This window comes from Camelina sativa, chromosome 20 (assembly GCF_030686135.1).
Source record: "Camelina sativa cultivar CO46 ecotype springtype chromosome 20, ASM3068613v1".
In the NCBI taxonomy this organism is placed as follows: Eukaryota; Viridiplantae; Streptophyta; class Magnoliopsida; order Brassicales; family Brassicaceae; genus Camelina; species Camelina sativa.
The window spans coordinates 28,668,091-28,688,304 of NC_141899.1; the positions used below are offsets into that span (position 1 = coordinate 28,668,091).

The window sequence follows — 20,214 nt, forward strand, 5'->3', positions numbered from 1 at the left end:
ACCACCAAAAAGTGCAGGTTGACGCGGCCGAATTTCCTAGCAAAGACTTGAAAATAGCAAAATCCAAAGAGACATAGAAACAACGGAGAGTAAAGCTTGAATCCATCACATAAAGAGGAGGAGTATATCTCAAACAGATCCTCATCGGTCGAAATCATTAAAGAGGGGGTATTCAACTTAGATTTTAAAAGATTTGGTAGGATTTTAACATTTTAGGATTCTGAAAAATTTATGCGAGGTTTTAGGAGATTTAGTTGTGTTTTAGAGTTTTTATATTTTTTAAAAGGAAATGAAATGGATTGTATGAGTTTTGATTGTTAAACTTTGGGTGATTTTAACATATTGTCACAAACCCTGCAAGGCTTGCTGTATTTGAACACTTACAAAAGGAATATAATAATTAGTCCAGAAAAATATGTAAAGCTATCTTGATATATAATCGTGAAAAAAGGAAATTGTAAAGCTAATCACAAGATAAAATATAAGATAAGCTTGTGTCTAGATGTATTCCCCGCACCTCAACTTCACACAGACTGCAATAAAACATCCCCTCCTCGCTCATATGCTCAGAAGATTCATCCTCACTCATTATTTAATTAATTTTTTATTTGAGAAACTGATAAGATACAAAATACCAATTCCAGAAATTGACAACTAAGAGGGAAAAGAGCCGAATAGAGATGGTGGTGGTCTGATTCACAGGAAGAGACAAAGCTTCAGGTTCACTGGTGGAGAAGGTGAGGTGGCCGGTGATCGTCGGTGATTTTTGGCTTAGAGCTGGCGTAGATTTTTTTTTATGAATCCTTTAAAATTCTACCTCAAAAGATATGATTTTGAGATGATATTTTTTAACTAGAAAACAAAAAATAAGTCTTGTAGAATCATTCAAAATCTCACTTTTTAAAAAGTTGTGATATTTTGAACAACAATATATTTCAAGTAAGTTTTATAAATAACTGATTGAATAACAAGAGATTTTAGACTATTTTAAATGATTTTACATAAATTCAAGTTGAATAACACAGGATTTTTAAAAATCATCAATTGAATAACAAGTGATTTTAAGAATACTCTAGAATCTTTTAAAATATCAGTTGAATACCCCCCTCTAAAAGCATTTGCATCTATAGTCTCTTAACAAATAATATAAAAAAAATATAATATTATTATATTTAATGTACCTTTTAAAAATTGAGACTATATTTAAAAGACTCATTTAATACAATAATAATAAAGTTTATCTTTATATAACATAATAATATATATTTTTAGTATTTGTTGAGAGACCATAGATACACTTTTTTTTTTGACAAAACAATAGATACACATGTTCTTAGATTTTATAAAAAAAATTATAGCTCTAAGAGTTTGTTTATGTTTGTTGGAGTAATGATATGCATTTTGCTAAATCTTTTAATCTAATTGATAAAATTAAAGAATACAAAGAATAACAATTATATTTAATTTAAATACATTATATAGTTTGTAAAATTTTTACTATATTTGTGTAAATTGATTTTTTTTTTTTGTCAGACTATTTAAATTATAATTGCATGGTATACACATAGAATTTAACTTATTTAAGTTAAGAGCAATATTTAGAAATCCAGATCAGACCAGCCGATCATACTAATTGAACCGCCAATCGGCAGCCTGCCGACGGCAGGTATCCCGATCCGGATTACACTTGCAAACTGGACTTTAAAAGATTCGAATGAAACCAGAAAACCCCAGCTAACCAGGTGAATATTGCAAGTGTTGAATATCAAAACAAAGTATATTTACTGAAATTCCGTGAATTGTATACTATATATTGAAATTCAATGAATTGTTGACACGCGGTCGGACCAGTGACCCGGAAGATCTTCCAGTTTGCTGTCAGGGTCGGGTTTAAATTAGCTAAGAGATTAACGAGTTAAAACCATATACTTTCACATATAATTTGTAATCAAATGATGTACGATTTATTCCTTAAATTAGGAAACCGATAATTTTGCGAAATAAAAGCAAAGTATATCCATAACATGTCACAGTTTCCTCCACTCACTCAGCACCGTAAAGCCTCTCACTTCCTCTTCCCATTCCCTATGGTGAGTAGCTCAAAGCTCTGGAGCGTGATATCACGAGCAGTCCTCGACGGCGCAGCTCGGGCAAAAGAAGAAGACGATGGTCTAGAGGTCGGGTCAGGAACAAGCTGAGTCCTTTGAGCTGTTGAGGAACGGCCATTGTTTGGGATGACTCTGCTCGAGCGGTTCTCTGTGAAATCAGCTGAAGAAGTGGCTCGAACGCTCGAGACAACAGCTTTTCTTGAAGAACTTGCGTGTCTTGTTGAAGAGATTGGTCTTTCGACTCTCTCATAGTTTTGCTGGTTTTTTTAGTCAAGAACGAGTTTAAAGACAGGATTTTAATAGCTAATATAGAAGAAGATTTTGATGTTTTAAGATGACTCACCGGTGTTGTATCCTTTGATGATGCTAATACATTCTCTGAGGTTCTTGGTCTAGATCGATCAGTTTGAACCGCGCCACTTCCTGAGCCATTTCTTCTAGCATATGCCTCTAAGGCACCCGAAAATCTATCGCGACTGTCGTTCCCAGCTCCAGCTGTATATAGAGAGACACAAATACAACCATTCAACCTTATACATGGGTTTACTATGTCCAGTTTTGTTCAAACAGCAAAGTATGAGTAGGGAACGTGATGCGTTTCTGACTAAGTCAGTTGACAGAAAATCAACCGACGAATAGCTCTAAATGGCCAACTTACGATATTCATATAAAATGACGAACATTTCTTCAGAAGATGAAATAAAGCAAAAAAAAAAAAAAAAAAACAGAACCTAATTGTCTCCTAGGTGGCCACAAAGCATTGCAAGTAACCAAAAAGGGAAACTGCTTGATCGAGCAAGACAGCAGAAACAGCCACGAGAAGATACACACATAATTAGGCAAGTGTTTACTAAAGATACGGGTTATACTGTTTAAGGCTTACCTGAAGGTCTATCTGGTCTTTCGGCAGTTGGTACTGGAGGATTCAAAGCTGGTCTCAGACTTGACTGTTGGAACACAGAGACAAACGTGGGAATTTGATAATACGTTCCAAAAGAACTCTTTACAACGAAATTCCGAAGGAAAAGAAAAAACAGATGTTACTTACTCTTGGTTTGGAGCTCGAGCTGGAGCCGGAACTGAACTGTGGATACTTCAAGATTGTCCAATCAAATACATAGTCAAACTGATAACCTGTAAATATTCAACATTAATAAAAATTTTGAGGTTTTTTTACGTGAAATTATTCGAGCATAAACTACAGCAAAATAAAAGAAAATGGACTTTTCCCAACCTTCTCGAATGAAGAGATCCCTGAATAGCCTCTTTAGGTATGGATAATCAGGTTTGTCTTCAAACCGCAATGATCGCACATAGAGGAAGTATGATGTGAACTCAGGTGGAAAGGATTTACAGAGAACCTGTCAGTGGACATTTCATTTTTAAATTGTATCTATGAATGCGATATTTTGGTAAATAAAGGCTTTTGCTAGCTTCAAGACAGGTTTCCTGATATAGTTGAAAAATCGATTAAGAATTGGTACCTCTACAGGTGTAAGTCTTTTCTTTTCACTGATCTTGTCATACTTCTGCTTTTTGGTACCCGCACGAAGGCCTTGCCAAGGAAGACTAGCAAGAGAGACTGAGGGTAAGGGAAAAATGGAAAAAAAAAAATGGAAGTATATTCCAAAATAATGGGTGAAGTAAAAGCATGTATCTATACCTTCCTCGAAGAAAATACATAAGCACGTAACCAAGAGATTCCAGATCGTCCCTCCTACTTTGCTCTGTGTCAGAGATCTCAATTTAGAATTTGGAATTGAATGGAAGTATAGAATGTCAAAGTGTACACATACATGATAGGAAAAGGAAAGAAGGAAAAGCTTATATTAATGAATATAAAAAGTAAGCAATACTCACCAATTCCAAGATGAGTGTTAACACTTGCATATCTAGCTGTTCCAGTTAGATTCTTGTTTTCCCTAAGAAGTAACTCTCGATTAGAGATGTGAAAGGCATAAAGCGAACATATTTCCAATCTTTCTTTAACACTTAAAGAAATTTAACCTGTGCAAAACTTTTTCAACAAGGAAAAAAAGAATATGTACCTGTAGGGAATGTGCCTATGAGTTTGAAGATCTCTGTACTTTTTCGCAAGTCCGTAGTCAATGATGTAGACCTACACAAGAACAAACAGAAAATACCAGAGAACCAATGCAAACATATGTCACTTGATGTAGTAGCAAAAGAGTATGTCATACAATAAAAAAGTTGCCTACCATAACAACTCACCTGGTTTGCTTTGCGTCCAAGACCCATCAAAAAGTTATCTGGCTTAATGTCACGATGAAGAAATCCCCGGACATGCATATACTCAACTCTATTTATCTGAAGTAAATAGAAACAAGGATAAACAAGTAAAGCAAATGTAATAACTCAAAAAGTATTATAAGTTTTAAGAAGAGAATTCTCATACCATCTGATCAGCGAGCATTAGAACTGTCTTTAGATTGAACCTCCGACTGCAATAATTAAATAAATCCTCCATGCTCGGACCCAAAAGGTCAATCACCATGCAGTTGAATTCACCCTCAACCCCATACCATTTTAGGTGCGGAATCCCAGCTTCAAGAAAACAAGCGTAAAGATCAATAAAAGAAGGATAACCCAAGGTTTCAAAAACGAAGAAAGGCGAAACTTACTTCCTCCTTGAAGAAGCATATAGAGCTTTGACTCATAATGAAGTTGAGGATGCCTAGCCCGCGCAGGTTCCTGCAAAAAATTGATAAATAATGAGTTTATACATTGTGTCAAATACAACCAGAGTTTTCGAATCGCAAAAGGGACAATGATCACAATGTTGTGAACTTACAAGCTTCACAGCCACTTCTTCACCAGTTTGCACATTCACCCCTGATAGCAAAACAAGTCACTAAATCAAAACTTGGAATTACCAAAAGGAAACAACTAAACAAGAAAGAAACCTTAATCAAAAAAAAAAATTACCTAGAAAAAGTTCACCGAATGATCCACTTCCAAGTTTACGTCCAAGCTTATACTTGCCACCAACAACACGATCCATCGTTCTCCAAAAATCACAACAAGTCTCCTTCTTTCTTCGATCTCTTAAACACTAACCCCAAGAAAAACCCAAAGTTGACCCCAGATCTCAACTCCTGTTCCCTAGCTCCCTATAAGCCTGATCGAATTCAAAGATCCCCAATTCAATTCCACTACGAAACCCTTCAATTATTCCTCAACCGAATCACCAAAATCAACATCAAATCGCTGAATCGAAGTAATAATCTAAATGAAAAGACCTTAGAGCTTCTGCCTTTACCCAAAACTAAAAATTACCCATTGACCAACATCGTCATCTGACAACTTCTCTGACAAAAGCTTCAGATCAGGTTACACAATATACAAAAAATGAAACCGAAGACACTTATAAAAGAAATAGGCGAAAAGAACAAAGAGACCGACGAAATCAGAGTCAGACCAAACAACCAAAAAAAAAAAAGATTAGGTCTTTGGATTCGATTATCGTCTGATCTATATAGACTACTACGAGACAGCTTGATTCAGTATTTTCCTGATTTTTTTTCGTAGGGAGGGGAAGATAACGAATTAGAGACGAAACCAAACGTTAAAAGAAAACTGAGAAAGAAATCTCACGAGAACGGATTTTTTTTTATTTTTTTTTGCTTATCCCTAATTTTTACAACTTTTTTTTTTTGTTTTTTTCTCTCCAAATTTGCTTTATTCGTCATTTAATTAGAATTTAATTTAATTCAATAACAAGTAACGTCACCATATAAAAAACCATATGTTAATAGCATAAAATTAGTTGGGCTTTAATGTTATCTTCTGTAGCATCTTTATAAAAACAAAAAGTTGCTCTGTACCATTTATATTTGATTAATTCATTTTTTCTGCTTATTCTGGATTTCTCTTCTTTTTTTTTTTATGAAAGTTATATTATATTAATTTTTGGTTTTAGACCTTTTCTTCTATAACAGTGTCAAACATATAATGACATGCATTTTCTACAAAGACAGCTAGAAGAACATTGGTTTTAAAATATTCAGACACCACCACTTGAAGAAAAAAAAAATGTATATTTAAAACAAGATAAAGTAAACACAATTCGGGCCTTTAACCAAATTAGTCGGTATGATTAATTAACTCGCCTAAATAAACTGTACATGGGCTTAACTAATTGGGCTTCTTGTAAGAAGGTTCGGCCCATTAAAAAGTCCAGAAATGGATACTTTCATTTCTAGCATATTCGATTACATCTGATGACGTGGGGATCACAGCATGGATCTGAGCTTCTTCTTTTCACCACCCGATAAATAAACCACACAACACAAGCAAGCTTCATACCTTCTTCACGCTCTCACTCATCAAATCACAATCTCTTCTACTTTTTTTTTTTTTTTTCTTTCCGGCGATTATTTTTCGATCTCGATACGATGGCGAAGGAACCAGTTCGTGTTCTTGTTACCGGAGCTGCAGGTAATTTCATATCTCTCTGGGATCGGATCTCTGTTTATTGATTCGTATATCGTCAGATCTTTACGTAGTTCCAAGTTTTGCTTAATCTGAAAATTTTACTCGATTCGATGGTTCGTAGTTTAGAGTCGGTAGCGAGATCTGAGCTGGGAAAATTTATTGGATCTTAGTTTCGCTTTTGAAAAGTATAGTTCTGAGTGAATCCTGCTGCATGTGAGATCTAACTATCGATTTCGATGAATATATGAAGATTTATATGATTTATTTCTGATTTGGAACCTGTATTTAGCGATTGATTGGTAAATTTGTGTGTAGATCATCTTCAAAATGTGTTTGGATTGTTGTATTGTCATTTTGGGGTTGTTTTCTCATGATTTTGCAAGCTTAGTTTAGCGATATATAGTTTTGTGTGTAGATTATGTTTAAGTGTGTGATTGTACGGTTGTGCAGGACAAATTGGATATGCTCTTGTCCCTATGATTGCAAGGGGGATAATGCTTGGTGCAGACCAGCCTGTGATCCTCCACATGCTTGATATCCCTCCAGCAGCAGAAGCTTTGAACGGTGTGAAGATGGAGTTGATCGATGCTGCTTTCCCACTTTTGAAAGGTAATTTGAGTTATCAAACAAAGTTGTATGAACATATATGACTGTGGATTAGATATGGTTTGCTGCTGGAGACTAGAATATGATGTTGGCGTTTTTTTGGTGGCAGGTGTGGTGGCTACAACTGATGCTGTTGAGGGTTGTACTGGTGTCAATGTTGCTGTCATGGTTGGTGGATTCCCAAGGAAGGAAGGAATGGAGAGGAAGGATGTCATGTCCAAGAACGTTTCCATTTACAAGTCTCAAGCTGCTGCCTTGGAGAAGCATGCTGCACCAAACTGCAAGGTTAGAAGTCGTCTATGAATCATTTATTTTTTAGCCATTTTGCAGAAATGTAGCAAGATGATCTTTCATATTCTCCCTAAGAATCTAGTCTAAGACAACTCTCTGCATTTCGTAGGTTCTGGTTGTTGCAAACCCTGCAAACACCAATGCCTTAATCTTGAAAGAATTTGCACCTTCGATCCCAGAGAAGAACATTACTTGCTTGACCAGGCTTGACCACAACAGGGCATTGGGACAGGTCTCTGAGAGGTTAAGCGTGCCAGTGTCTGATGTCAAGAACGTGATTATCTGGGGAAACCACTCATCAACCCAATACCCAGATGTCAACCATGCTACCGTCAAGACTTCTTCTGGAGAGAAGCCAGTGCGTGAGCTAGTCAAGAACGACGAGTGGTACAAATATTTAAAACCTCATAATATCTCCATCTAGTTTCTTTCTATGCAATGCTCACATATGTTAGAGGTTAATGTTGTAGGTTGAATGGAGAGTTCATCAGCACCGTTCAACAACGTGGAGCTGCCATTATCAAGGCCAGGAAGCTGTCTAGTGCGCTCTCTGCAGCTAGCTCTGCTTGTGATCATATTCGTGATTGGGTAGTTGGAACTCCCGAGGTCTGTCATTCCTACTATTCAATTTTAGAATCAGTTGATTGTTTTGTGTAGTAAATAAAACTAAAATATTCTCTGATTTGATTTCTCAGGGCACATTTGTTTCAATGGGCGTATATTCAGATGGATCGTACAACGTTCCGTCTGGACTTATCTACTCTTTCCCCGTAACCTGCCGTAATGGAGAGTGGACCATTGTTCAAGGTAAACATATTTTCTCGAAACCATATAGTTACCATAAGTAAAACACAATGTTTTAGAGGACCTGTGTACTGAACCGTAAACTCGATTGTCCACCTAGAATCCTAAGAGTGCAAAGCTGGTCCTCGTTGCAATGATTAGTTCATAGAGAGCTAGAGATGCTGGTTTATAGTTTATTCTGATGTGTGTTGTTGCTGATCACAGGTTTACCAATTGATGAAGTATCAAGGAAGAAGATGGATTTGACAGCAGAGGAGTTGAAGGAAGAGAAGGACCTCGCTTACTCTTGCCTCTCGTAAACCGTTTTTTTCTCAGCTGGTTTAATCAAATGAGAGCACTATCTAAAATAAAGAACTTTTGTTATAAAAAGAGCGTTTAATAACCTCTCTTGAGGTTTTAGTTCTCTTAATTTCCGATGTGTCAGCGCAGATTTGCTGACCATATAATAAACAAGCATTTTGATCGTTGATTGATCTCTTTCGGTTTCAGATTTGGTTTCTCTTACGTTACGAGAAAAAAAAAACTCGATTTATAAAATGTAGTTTTTTTTTTTTTTTTTCTCTATAAATGATACTTTCGTGAAGAACCGATACGGGAATCAATATATTTCAAAAGTTGAAAACTAAAGAAGCAGCAGAAAATGATTCATACAGAGTACAAAATCCTTCCGAGCGGTAACGGGAAAACTTGCAGTACAGTACATTTTAAACAAGAATTCTTCTCTATTCAGACGAACCAGTTGCAGTCGAAGCAGCAGCAGGAGGTTGTTGGGAGGATCCTGAAGGTGCTCCTGCAGACCCAGCAGGTGCAGAGTCAGGTGATGGAGCAGAGACCGCGGTTGGAGATGGTGCAGGTCTTGATCCAGGACCAGGTTGCTGTGGGTACGGGTAAGCTGCTGGAGGCGGGGCATAGGACCAGGGTTTTTTTTTTTTTTTTTTTTGACTCATGAAAGATACAAGAATAGATGTTTTGTGAAAATTAAAGATCTTAGATATATAAGACGAGAGGCTTGGAAGTTAAGAAAGGGGAAAAACCCCGAAGAATATGCCACTTATTTTTTTTGTCGTTTAATACCTCTAATACAGTAAAACCTCTATAAATTAATACACTATAAATTAATAAATTTTGCTAGTCCCAAGTCGGGCCAGTGTAAAAAATAACAAAATTCGATAAGATAATAAGATAATAATATTTTTGAAATCTCCATGTAAAATATGGTCCCAATAATATCATAAATTAATAATCATGTAAATTTACATATATATATATATATGTATAATGTATGTTTCTCCTAATGCTCATATCTATAAAAGTATAAAACAATTGTTATGTTGTATTTTCAAACTGTAATGATATAAAATATTTTGTAACATATCATAAAAATAGCTAATTTTTGTTTAGCTTTCAATTTCTAGATATTCATCATTTACATTTTGATAGTTTAATTATAACAATTGATATTATTAAATTTGCATTTATGTATGTCATGTGTATAAGTGAGTTTGTCTATTGTATTTGTAATTTATTGTTAATAATATTTTATATATATATTACAAATTCAATTCCAATATCATAAAATTTACAAAATCCGAAAGTATAATTTTATTCTGCTAAAATTGTCTCAATTCATAATTTAAAAATTCAAACTATTAAAAATATATCTGTAGATTAATAATTATTAATTAACACTATAAAATAATAATTATTAATTTATAGATAAATTAATATCACTATAAATTAATAAAATGTCTTGGTCCCAAGATTATTAATTTATAGAAGTTTTACTGTACTTTGTTTAATTTCCGTTGTCTCAAAAACCATCATTTTATCTATAATCATAGATTTATACTCCTGTTTTAAAAATCGGTCGATTTGTCTAATTACACGGCGTGAAATCGCTAGGCAGTGAGGAACCGTCGCGATTTTACCCAAATCGGAAGGTTAATCAAAAAAAAAAAACTCGATTTTGATTAATTTTTCACCAAAATATGATATTAAATGTGGGGATCCACTATTTCTATGTCATATACAGTTGAAAATATGATAAAATTAGAAGAAATTGAGTTAAAAAGAGTTTGGCAGCCATAGATTAAGTTTTACAATTTACAGCATCGAGGTCGTGTGTGGAGAAGATGATTATTAAATTACCGTTTTACCTCTTATTAATAAAAGGAAAAAAAATAGACAAAACACAAAACTTGGTGGTTGAACCCCTGACTTCGGCTACTGGTAGAGAGTTTAAACAGTTGAGCTGTCTAATATTTTCTGTATATGTCGGTAAACAATGTATATAACCATATAAGCTATATATTGTATTATTAATTATAAATAATAATAAAAAAACCCTAAAACTAGTCCCCGATTAATTCCCAATTTATATCCGACTAGCAATTGACCCGCGCTACGCGCGGTAATTAGATTAAGATGTATTTCGGATTTTGTTGTGTATATTACTTTTTTGGTTATGTAAATTCATATTTACGTTTGTTTTTGTATTTGATTTTGGTTGCTTATGTTGTTTTGTTGGATGTTTTTTTATAAAAATAGGGTTTGCAGTAAGTATAATTTAGTTTGCTGTTTATTTTTTTTAAATTGAGATCATCTTCTGTGTTTTTAATACTTTTAAAAAAAAAAAATATTAAAAGATAACATTATGTAGTTGAAGTTGTTGTTTGGCTGTAGTTGTTAGTTTTGATTAATTTATTATTATTTGTCATTTTGTGGTTGAATTGTTATTTAATATTTTTATATGTATTTTGTAAACTGTTGAAGTAGTTTTTTTGTCAATGTTTTAGTTTTTTTAGTGAAAAAGGTACTGGATTTTATTAAGAAAAATAAATAAAATCAATAACTTACATTTCTTTTTTTGGGTTATTTTTGATTGTTTTAGTCGGGCCTAATTTCTTTGTAAAGCTTATAATGTGTTGGTGTATTGGATCATTATTTGTATGTTATTCAGTTGGGAATGAATTTGTTCTTTTTCAAAATTCGATGTCCTCATGAATAGATAGGAGAAGAGCAATGTTTGCGATCTAGAGGACAGTATGAGGATTGAACTTATGTCTTTGATGCTCGTAATCGTTTCTTCAGTCATCCCTTTCGTAATCGTCTTCCCTTGAATATTCTTTTCTTTTTTTTGGGGGATTTGCGTATTTAGTTGATTCCCTGCTCGCTTCGCATCTGTAGGGGATATTTGGTTATCTCTCTGTTGATTTCGTCAAATGTAAATGTGAATTGGGTTGTAAATTTGTTTATATGAAAATGTGTTGGCTTCATTAGATTTCCTAATTAAGTTGTGAGTTGTTTTTGTGTTCTTAGTTGTAATTTTTTTTCCCGTTTGTCCTCTGAGTGATTTTTTCAATTCGATGTGAGTTGTGTTTTGAGAAAAATTAATTTTCTTATTAATCTTGCTGTAATTTTATACAGTCCGGGTTGTTTTTTTGTTGGCTCGGTTTTATTTTTCATATAATTTAGTGTTACGGTTAACTGATTGTGGCATTCGTATTTATGAATCTCTTTAGTTTATTAAAGGTGTGTTCATCTCTTTGCTTCTTTGTCTTTGGTGATGGATTTGTGAAGTGCTGCCAAAAATTTTTAATTGATTTATGAATCTCTGTTTGTCTTCTATGTAAGGCTTACCATAACATCTCTTTTTGATTTTGAAGGTAAAGACCTCTTTGCATATATCTATGTCCTGTTCATCGTAATACTTGGAGAATTTTTTCTTGAGATCGATTGTTGGAAGTTTCTTCATCATATTTTGATCTTCTATGTTCTGATTTTGATGTGATGGTAAGCGGCGGACTTTAGATTTTTTTTTTCCATCTTTTGTTTACTTGCTATACTTTCAGGTTTGTTCCTTGTTTCTTTTGTTCTAATTCTGTTGGAGGCATCGCTATTGTTTAAAAAAGAGAAAAATAGAGATTTCTTTTTCGAATTATGGAATTGATTTAAGGTTGATAACATTGGTAAACCATATTGTTGTTCCTTAGGCTAAATGAAAAAGACAAACTTGAGCATTTGTTTGTAGTAGTAGCAGTGTGCGAATCTATTTTCCATGTCATTGACGGTGCAGTTGATAGTTGGTCCGATTGCTGCCAAAGTAGTGTAGTATCATGGTAGACTTTGTACATTGACTCTGTGTAACGCCTTTTTGATATCTTTCCAGCGGGAGTTTGTTTTTGCTTTTTTTATTTTTTTTTTATGAATATATATATTTTTTTCTGTTTTGTTGTCTACATTGCCAAATTTTATTTCCTATAGTTTGTTTTCTTAGTTGTACTATATATTTGGTTTTTTTCCTTTTTCTTTTAATCGTTAAACTTAGGCCCATAGGAGTCTAAAAGCATATTGTCGTTGGCCTCCTAAGGTGGGTTATCCACTTCTTCTTTTTTTGTGTACGGTTGTGGATTTCTTTCGTTTTTCAGATACTCTTTTTTTCTGAGTCAAATAATGTTGTTTGTTTTTGCCAATTTATTTTAGATTCGTCTAATAGACTTCTGCTACCGCAATTGAACTTTTCCACAGTTGATTTGTGTTTCCGATGTGATTTTTCTCGGGTAGCTTCTTTGATTTTATTATTTAGGTATAGGGTTTTTTTTGGTTACATTTTTTAGTTTCTTGCTGTGTTTTTTTGCCCCTCTGTTTCAGCGTTGGTTGGGGGGTTTTTCTTGGTAGTTCGTTGGTTAGGTGCACAGTAGAAGATGCAGGCGTGCATTCTTCTTCACCAGACACTGCATCTGCTGGCCAGCAGTGATTCTTCAGTGTCATCCTTTAGCTCCTGAAACCATTTCTTTTCAAGGCTAAGAAGTGATTTTCCATCTGAATACATAGATCAGATCAGTTTCAGAACTATTCTTGTATTACCTTGTACTTGAATCAATACCTCTTTAAAGATAAATTATAATAGAATCAAATAATTAAAATACCAGGAACCAGTCATCAAAATCTGAGAGATTTAGTTACTTTGTATGAAAAAGAATATAAAAAGCAGCTAGTAATATGGATACTACCAGGAACGCTTTTTTGAATTGAACAATTGTTAAGATCCGATAAGCATCTGAGGTCTTCTCCTGGGCTTAGATGACTGGTTCTCAAACAAAAGAAGGTCAACCGACACACATTTATCTGCTGCAGCCTGAAGCAAAAAGATTCAGCACTGAGAAAACAGCTAAAGCAGTAACACATATAACACATTTGACTCACCATAAGTGTGCTTGTAGCTTCAGAATCCATATCTTCATGGAAGCAAGAACTCACTCAGTACAACAACTTTCCTCATAATGTCTCTACCTCCCCATGAGTACAAAGCTCGATCACACAGAATACTTGATAGCTAGATCAATAAACAATTCAGTACGATCAACGATCATCAAATTAACTATGAAGAAACATATAGAAAATCGAGGAAAAGAGAGACCTTCGCAAGACATGGTTCCCGATTCATCGATCTCAGGTACAAACGCAAGCTGTTAATAGCGTGATGGAAGTTTCGAAGGCAGAAGTCGGCCGGATTTTTAACATTACGTACAGGCTTGAAACTGAGCAATCTACCTAGTAATTGTTGCTCAAGGCGGCTAGGTTTAAGCTCCGCAAAAGATACGAAAGGGGATCCATGATCGCCACAATGGATTTTTTTGGCAGATTGGGAAGTGAGAAATTGAATTAGTGAGATGATGTATTATATGCAAATGACTGAATTACGACAATAAGAAGGTGTAGTAGTGGACCAAGAGTTAAATAAGAGGGAATTGAAGAACAATCCTTACCATTTGGAATCCTCGCCGTTACAATGAAGATTGGAATCGACGAACCCTAAGTAAAAGCACATAATAGAGGAGTGAAGTTATTGGAATAGCAATGAATGCATATGAAGGTGAGATGGTGAAACCCCATAGTAGTGAAGATGAGAAAGACATAAACGGTAGAGAAGAAGATAGGTAAACGGACCATCATGACATAAGGCGGAGAACGATAGCGATAGAAGCTGATTATTAGGGTGGAACATAATAAATTACCATTAGCTATTCTGAAGTAGATTGGGCCGAAAAAGTTATGGGTTGGAAAATATTTTATCTTAAAAGAGGCCAAATATAATAGTTTATATATTAAAAAGTTAAATTTGTTAGCCCATTAATATTTGTTAAAATAAGAATGATGATGTGGCAGCACCAGGAGTGAGGAAAGGTAACTTTATATATATAGATTATCCGATTAATCGCTAGACCCTCCCTCACGCCCGACTAATGCCTAGTGATTTTTAAAACATGGATTCATACTAAGGACTTAACGAATGTTAACTACAATGATGGAAATGATAATCCCACATGGTTAATTAGAGGGAACTAAAGACATTGTTGTCCTCTTCTTCTTTTCCCAAATCGATTTTGAGTTATAGAACCCTAGAAGCTAAAAAATTAAGAACATCACATTTGGTTTGAGAGAATGGTGAGCCAAAGTTCAAGATCTGATGCGAATTCGAGCCGGAGCTTTGCAAACTGTTGTCTTTGTGTTTGTATCACCAAATCAAATACTATCATTGTTGCTTTTTGGTAGATCAACTTAGACCGAGATCATATCTCATCATGATCTCATCTTTAATGTCAGTTCAGCTTAAAGACAGTCTCCTTCTTGCATCATATCTGAATAATCTGCCAATTATACCATGTTTCAATATCCTAGCTTTCCCACTCACAGCATGGTTATGGTTATCAACATAGGTTTTCACTGACCATTTCCCTATGCGCTTATCCAAAGAACAATAAATCTACCAGCTGCAATTCTCATGCCTGCATATAGCCGCCAACTGTGTCTGATCCCATTTACAGAGCATCACATTGTAATTCATCTTCAAGACATACCTTAAGAGCTGACCCTTGAACTCCTCTCCATTATGAAACATCTATTTTATCCAAACGTAAGTTGGCCTGTGCTTGGAGTAATTAGTTCTTGATATCTATTTTTCTTGGCGGTCAAAAGCATCCCATTCTTCATTTGTGTCCATAGCAGGCTCAGGACGCTCAACATCCATGCATTGCCTCTCAAATTCTTCATGCATCAGCTTCAACATCACACTGCATCCCAGGCTGAGACAGAGGAAATTGTGAAGGTTGAGACACAGGTTGATGAAGGAAGATGTCGACTTCACCACCACCGATCATAGCTTCACTACACAACTTCCTAATCCCACTATCTTTGTCTTCCTGGATAACTCTTGCTGAAGACATGTTCTCGTGCGGAAACTTGTACCATACTTATTCCACTACCCCTGATACTTCGTTGTCTCTGCATAACTCGTCGAAGATTGACCACATCATCAGGTCAGGATCGATCAAGATATCTTTAGCCTCTTCTCCACCAATGTAACTGAAAGATTTATCTTTCAACGAGACATCTCCTCTAAAGTGAATATTGAGCTAAATTTTCTCGAAACCACTGAAAAATAAAATAAAAATAACTGATTAGGCATCGAATAACCATCCCCAACCCATAAACTTGATCTAAACTACAACAAATACAAAATCGGGACCCAGATAAATTGCCATCCCTAACTTGCGAACCCTAAATCGCAAACCATTAACATTGCAATTGCAATGAACGATCTCTTAGTTAACACGTCGAACACACCACAATAAATACAAATTCGGGACCCAATTGAATACCCAGAAAATTGCGAACCCTAAATCGCGAACCCTAAACATTACAATTGAAATTAACAGCGGTTTCATACCTCATCTCTCAGTGGATTCTTGCAACGAACACACCACACAATCAACCAAAACCGCAACTACTGAGACGGCAACTATCATCGCAATCAAAGGAATTCGGGATTTGAAGTTTGAGAAGAAAAATCGTTTTTAGGGTTCTAGGGTTCTAAAACTCGAAATCGATTTGGGGGAAAAAGAAAAGAGCAACTGTGTCTTTAGTTCCCTCTAATTAACCACGTGGGGTTATCTTAGAATCATGGTTAACATTTCCGTCATTAGAGTTAACAGTCGTTAAGTCCTTATTATGGATCTACCATTATAAATAAAATGATGGTTTTTTAAAGACAATAAAAATTAAATCAGGTATTTTTTTGTCCAATTTAATAACTAGAGGTATTAAACTGCCAAAAAAAAAAAGATGGTGTATTTTTTGGATTTTTTGCCTTTAAGAAAGTGTGTCCCTAGCTATATATAAAGGCCCCCAATGGTAGTCCACTTTAGATGTATTCAAGTTCAGGTGTGATGTGATTTGGGAGTGATGCGATTAGGTAAAATTATGAATAGAAATCTGATTCGGGTGCGAGGCGGTTAAATCATATTTTTGAATGATAGATCAATTGGGTGTGGTTTGAGTGTATTTAAAAAACAAGGGACGCTTGCAAAGGTGGACCCCTAACTTGAGTCAATTGCAAGAATAGACCCCTCTTTTCTCTCTCCAACATTTACCACTTTCTCTCTATCAAATCCTCGACCATTCATTGTATTCACAAAAATGCCATTAGTTCTGATTTATTTGAATTTCTTGCGAAAATGATTATTACATCTATATCCTCATATTCTTCTCTTATTTACGGTTGTGCCACCGCCATCAATTTTCCAACAACCATGAACAACTAAATTTGAAGCTCTTAATGCTTCAACAACCCGAATTTGACAGCTTAAATAACACCCAATGCTATGAGAACTTCATTTTCTTCCATCTCCTCTCCATTTTAATCCAAAAAAAAATTGAAAGGTTGTTCATCTTGTTATATGTCGTGATCGATTAAATTGGTGCTGGGTTTCTTCCGTGGTGATTAAAGACGACATCCTCGGTGCTTGACATTGCGAAACAACCACCGTAAGGTTATTTTCCGTTAGATTTCGTGATTTTCTTTGTGTTTTTATCGAAATTAGACTTCATTTGTTAGTCCAAATGAAGTCTACTATGTGGACATAATATTACAATATCATGTAAAGTCTACTATGTGGTCAGTTTTGCAATTTAAAATTTATCGAGTTTTGAGCTCGTAGACTAGAATTTCAGTCTCCTTAATTTCATTTGAAAGCAAAAAAATATGGTTTAGGCTGCATTACAATCTTTCCGTCGAATACTTCGATTGCAGTCTACTAAGGTGTATTTTTGCAATTGACCAAATTCTTGACTTTTTAGTTTTGACTGCCGGACGAAGTCTTCTTACGATAATAAAAGAGTAGACTTCTATAGTGGCTATTTTTGGGATTGACCAAAATACAATGTTTTCACGACCGGACCGGACGGCGAACCGGACTACCTTCTGGGTCACCGGGTCAGCGGTTCAACCGGGTTCGACCGTGGGTCAATTCATTATGAAATGTTTACTATATTTATAGAAATTATATAGTTTATAACCAATCTTTGTTTGTCTCTACCACCATTAAAAAACAGGGCAACGATTAAAAAACAGGGTAACGATTAAAAAACAGAGCATTGCTTAAAAAACAGAGCAAGAGTCACGATTATGAAAAAAAAAACACTAAGTAAAACAAGAACATCATCTCCATCACAACAACCAATCTTCGTTGTCTCTACCCCCATTGCCTTCGTGTTCTTCAGGTGGCATAGTGAAGTCTTCATCAATATCTGAAACATCTAGAAATCACATAGTTTAATCAAATATTGTAGGCAACTAAAAGAAAATTCTAAAAGTGAAATGAACAATTTAAACTTTTAAAGATACCATTAGACTTTTCAGGGTTTGTGTCTTCATAGTCTTTGGGATATTCCTCAGCAAGAGCATTCTCTAATTCATCATATTCAAGTTCACCTGCTTCTTCTTCTTCAACAATCCAAAATTCTGTTTTATCAATAGACTCATAGTCAACAGGATCATATGATCTTTTTCTTTTTGACCTGTACATGTAAAACAAAAACGAGATCATTACGTCACAAAGACTCATGAGGTCATATTATTTGATAGTATGATATTCACCTTTGTTGCAAACGTAAATTGTAGTGAACAAAGACAAGATCATTAAGTCGTTGATGCTCTAATCTATTCCTCTTCTTGGTATGAATCCGCTCAAACACACTCCAATTGCGCTCACATCCAGATGAAGAAGCAGTTTGACTAAGAATTCTTATTGCTAACTTTTGCAAATGAGGAGCATCATAACCAAAATATCTCCACCATTCATCTAAAATATCAATTAAAATATCAATTAAATCATATATAAAGTAAAATGCAAGTCAAATCCATGTTTAATAACTTACCTGGCTGTGATGTTTTGCTGCAAGTAAGAGCCATATCAGGAGAAAAGCTGCCTTCACGTTCTCTGTAAGATCTAAGCTCTTGAACGAGCTTTGTTTTGCTGTTCTCTGTTTGCTTTCCAATTAAGCTCATTAACCCACTCATAACTTCAGGCTTCTCACAAACTGAAGTTTGATCATACATGAAAGCTGGGTTCAAATAATACGCTGCAGCATGAAGATCATGGCGCAACATACGATCCCATCTTCTATCAATGATGTTTGTATAAGGTTGGTAGAGAGGTTTTCTTTTTCTGAACATCGTTTTAATGCCTAATCTTGCTCGATACATCCCTTCATACACATATGGCAAAGAAGGCTTATCATCAGCATCACAAATGCGTAACAATCGAATGATAGGAGTCATAATCTTGACGATTATCAAGCATTCATTCCACATTCGCTCATCTAGGATAATCAATTTAGCTTCCTTTGCTTTAGACGTCTTGAAAAGCTGCTTGAGTTCAGCATCTGTACTTGTAACCAAAGCTTGTAGATCTTCTTTATGTTGATAGAGACTTTGTAGAGCAATGAAAGTTGTAGCAAAACGTGTTTCTCCAGGTCGAATGATCTCTCTCCAACCAGGTCTTTTTCTAACCTAATTTAAAGTCGACTTATGGTTGTAAACAAAAATAGTTACCTTAGACATCCGATGCGCTAAATTGTGAACAGAAGGTAGTTTTGTCACATCTTCCAAAATCAGATTGATACAATGAGCTGCACATGGAGACCAAGCAATGGTGGGAAACTTTTCAGCGAGAAGCTTTCCAGCAGCTTTGTAGTTGGGTGCACTATCAGTTACAAAATGAACTACATTTTCTGGACCGACCATACCCACAACTTCAACAAACAAGTTGCATAAATTCTCAGCACTTGCATAGATATCAGAAGCATCAACTGACTTGAGAAATGTGATTCCTTTAGGACAATAAACTAAGAAATTAACTAGCGGTCTTTGTCTTGTGTCCTTCCATCCATCTGCCATAAGAGTACATCCAGTAGTGGCCCAAGTACTCCTAAACTTATCAATAATCAAAGAAACTTGCACCTTAGCATCACGCAACAATCCAACACGTAGAGCATGGTATGAAGGCCCCACATATCCATGACCCATACTTGCTACCTTATTCATCATAGGCTGGAAAAGTGGAGAATTCACGGCATTCATTGGAATACAAGCGTCATAAAACCACAATGCAACAGACATGTCCACATCATGTATTCTCTCTTTACTTTGCATACAAGCTTTTATAGTTGGTTGGGTCGGATCATGCACACCTCTTTTAAAGTATTCATGTAGATCAATACCTTTTTTCTTCCTCTTTTGACTTGGGCGAACATCACCTTCGATATCATCTCCATCACCATCTTGATTTTCAGGACCATCGTTCGTATCATCTAAAACAAGCTTTTTCTTCTTCTTGTTCTCAATTTCTTTTAATGTGTTCAATATCTTAAATCGCACATCTCCTGGAATCTGTGAACACGCATCTGTATTTCCTTTCACACCCGCAAGATGTTGTTTCATCCTATTAATTCCACCTCCTAATTTTTTTTTGTGACAAAATGAGCATTCCAAAACTGTTTTTCCTCTTGAATCATTTGATTGAATCACATAGGACCAAGCTATATCATTTTTTCCTCTGACTGAACGGTTTGCAGCTGCTATTTCTTCATAGTCTTCTTCAGTTTCCAT

General features: G+C 35.2%; 2 protein-coding genes, 1 long non-coding RNA gene and 1 pseudogene across 5 annotated transcripts; 1 reads left to right on the forward strand and 3 right to left on the reverse strand.

The window, feature by feature from the left end:
• Positions 1 to 1,907: 1,907 nt before the first annotated feature.
• LOC104771479 (casein kinase 1-like protein 8) lies at positions 1,908 to 5,851 on the reverse strand. The gene is made up of 14 exons (XM_010496010.3): positions 5,055 to 5,851; positions 4,921 to 4,961; positions 4,751 to 4,820; positions 4,525 to 4,673; positions 4,341 to 4,436; positions 4,157 to 4,227; positions 3,969 to 4,030; positions 3,772 to 3,835; positions 3,593 to 3,677; positions 3,343 to 3,469; positions 3,157 to 3,242; positions 2,992 to 3,055; positions 2,452 to 2,603; positions 1,908 to 2,365 (listed from the first exon to the last, which is right to left on the reverse strand). Exons 1-14 carry the CDS (start codon positions 5,128 to 5,130, stop codon positions 2,066 to 2,068), a joined length of 1,443 nt encoding a protein of 480 aa, XP_010494312.1. The 5' UTR covers positions 5,131 to 5,851; the 3' UTR covers positions 1,908 to 2,065.
• Positions 5,852 to 6,311: 460 nt separating this feature from the next.
• Positions 6,312 to 8,752, forward strand: LOC147919517 (malate dehydrogenase 2, cytoplasmic). The gene is made up of 7 exons (XM_087506642.1): positions 6,312 to 6,566; positions 7,014 to 7,172; positions 7,279 to 7,454; positions 7,570 to 7,847; positions 7,931 to 8,066; positions 8,156 to 8,267; positions 8,469 to 8,752. Exons 1-7 carry the CDS (start codon positions 6,524 to 6,526, stop codon positions 8,561 to 8,563), a joined length of 999 nt encoding a protein of 332 aa, XP_087362768.1. The 5' UTR covers positions 6,312 to 6,523; the 3' UTR covers positions 8,564 to 8,752.
• A 4,061-nt stretch (positions 8,753 to 12,813) lies between these two features.
• LOC104771480 (uncharacterized) lies at positions 12,814 to 14,317 on the reverse strand. 3 transcript variants are annotated; one of them, XR_764834.3, is made up of 4 exons: positions 13,684 to 14,189; positions 13,470 to 13,599; positions 13,277 to 13,401; positions 12,814 to 13,085 (listed from the first exon to the last, which is right to left on the reverse strand). It is a non-coding gene; the product is annotated as an uncharacterized LOC104771480 (long non-coding RNA). The 3 variants fall into 3 exon arrangements; XR_015594106.1 differs by having other exon boundaries at positions 12,814 to 13,044; positions 13,684 to 14,171; XR_764836.3 differs by lacking the exon at positions 12,814 to 13,085 and adding an exon at positions 14,214 to 14,317 and having other exon boundaries at positions 13,147 to 13,401; positions 13,684 to 14,078.
• A 1,200-nt stretch (positions 14,318 to 15,517) lies between these two features.
• LOC104772756 (uncharacterized) lies at positions 15,518 to 20,214 on the reverse strand (annotated as a pseudogene).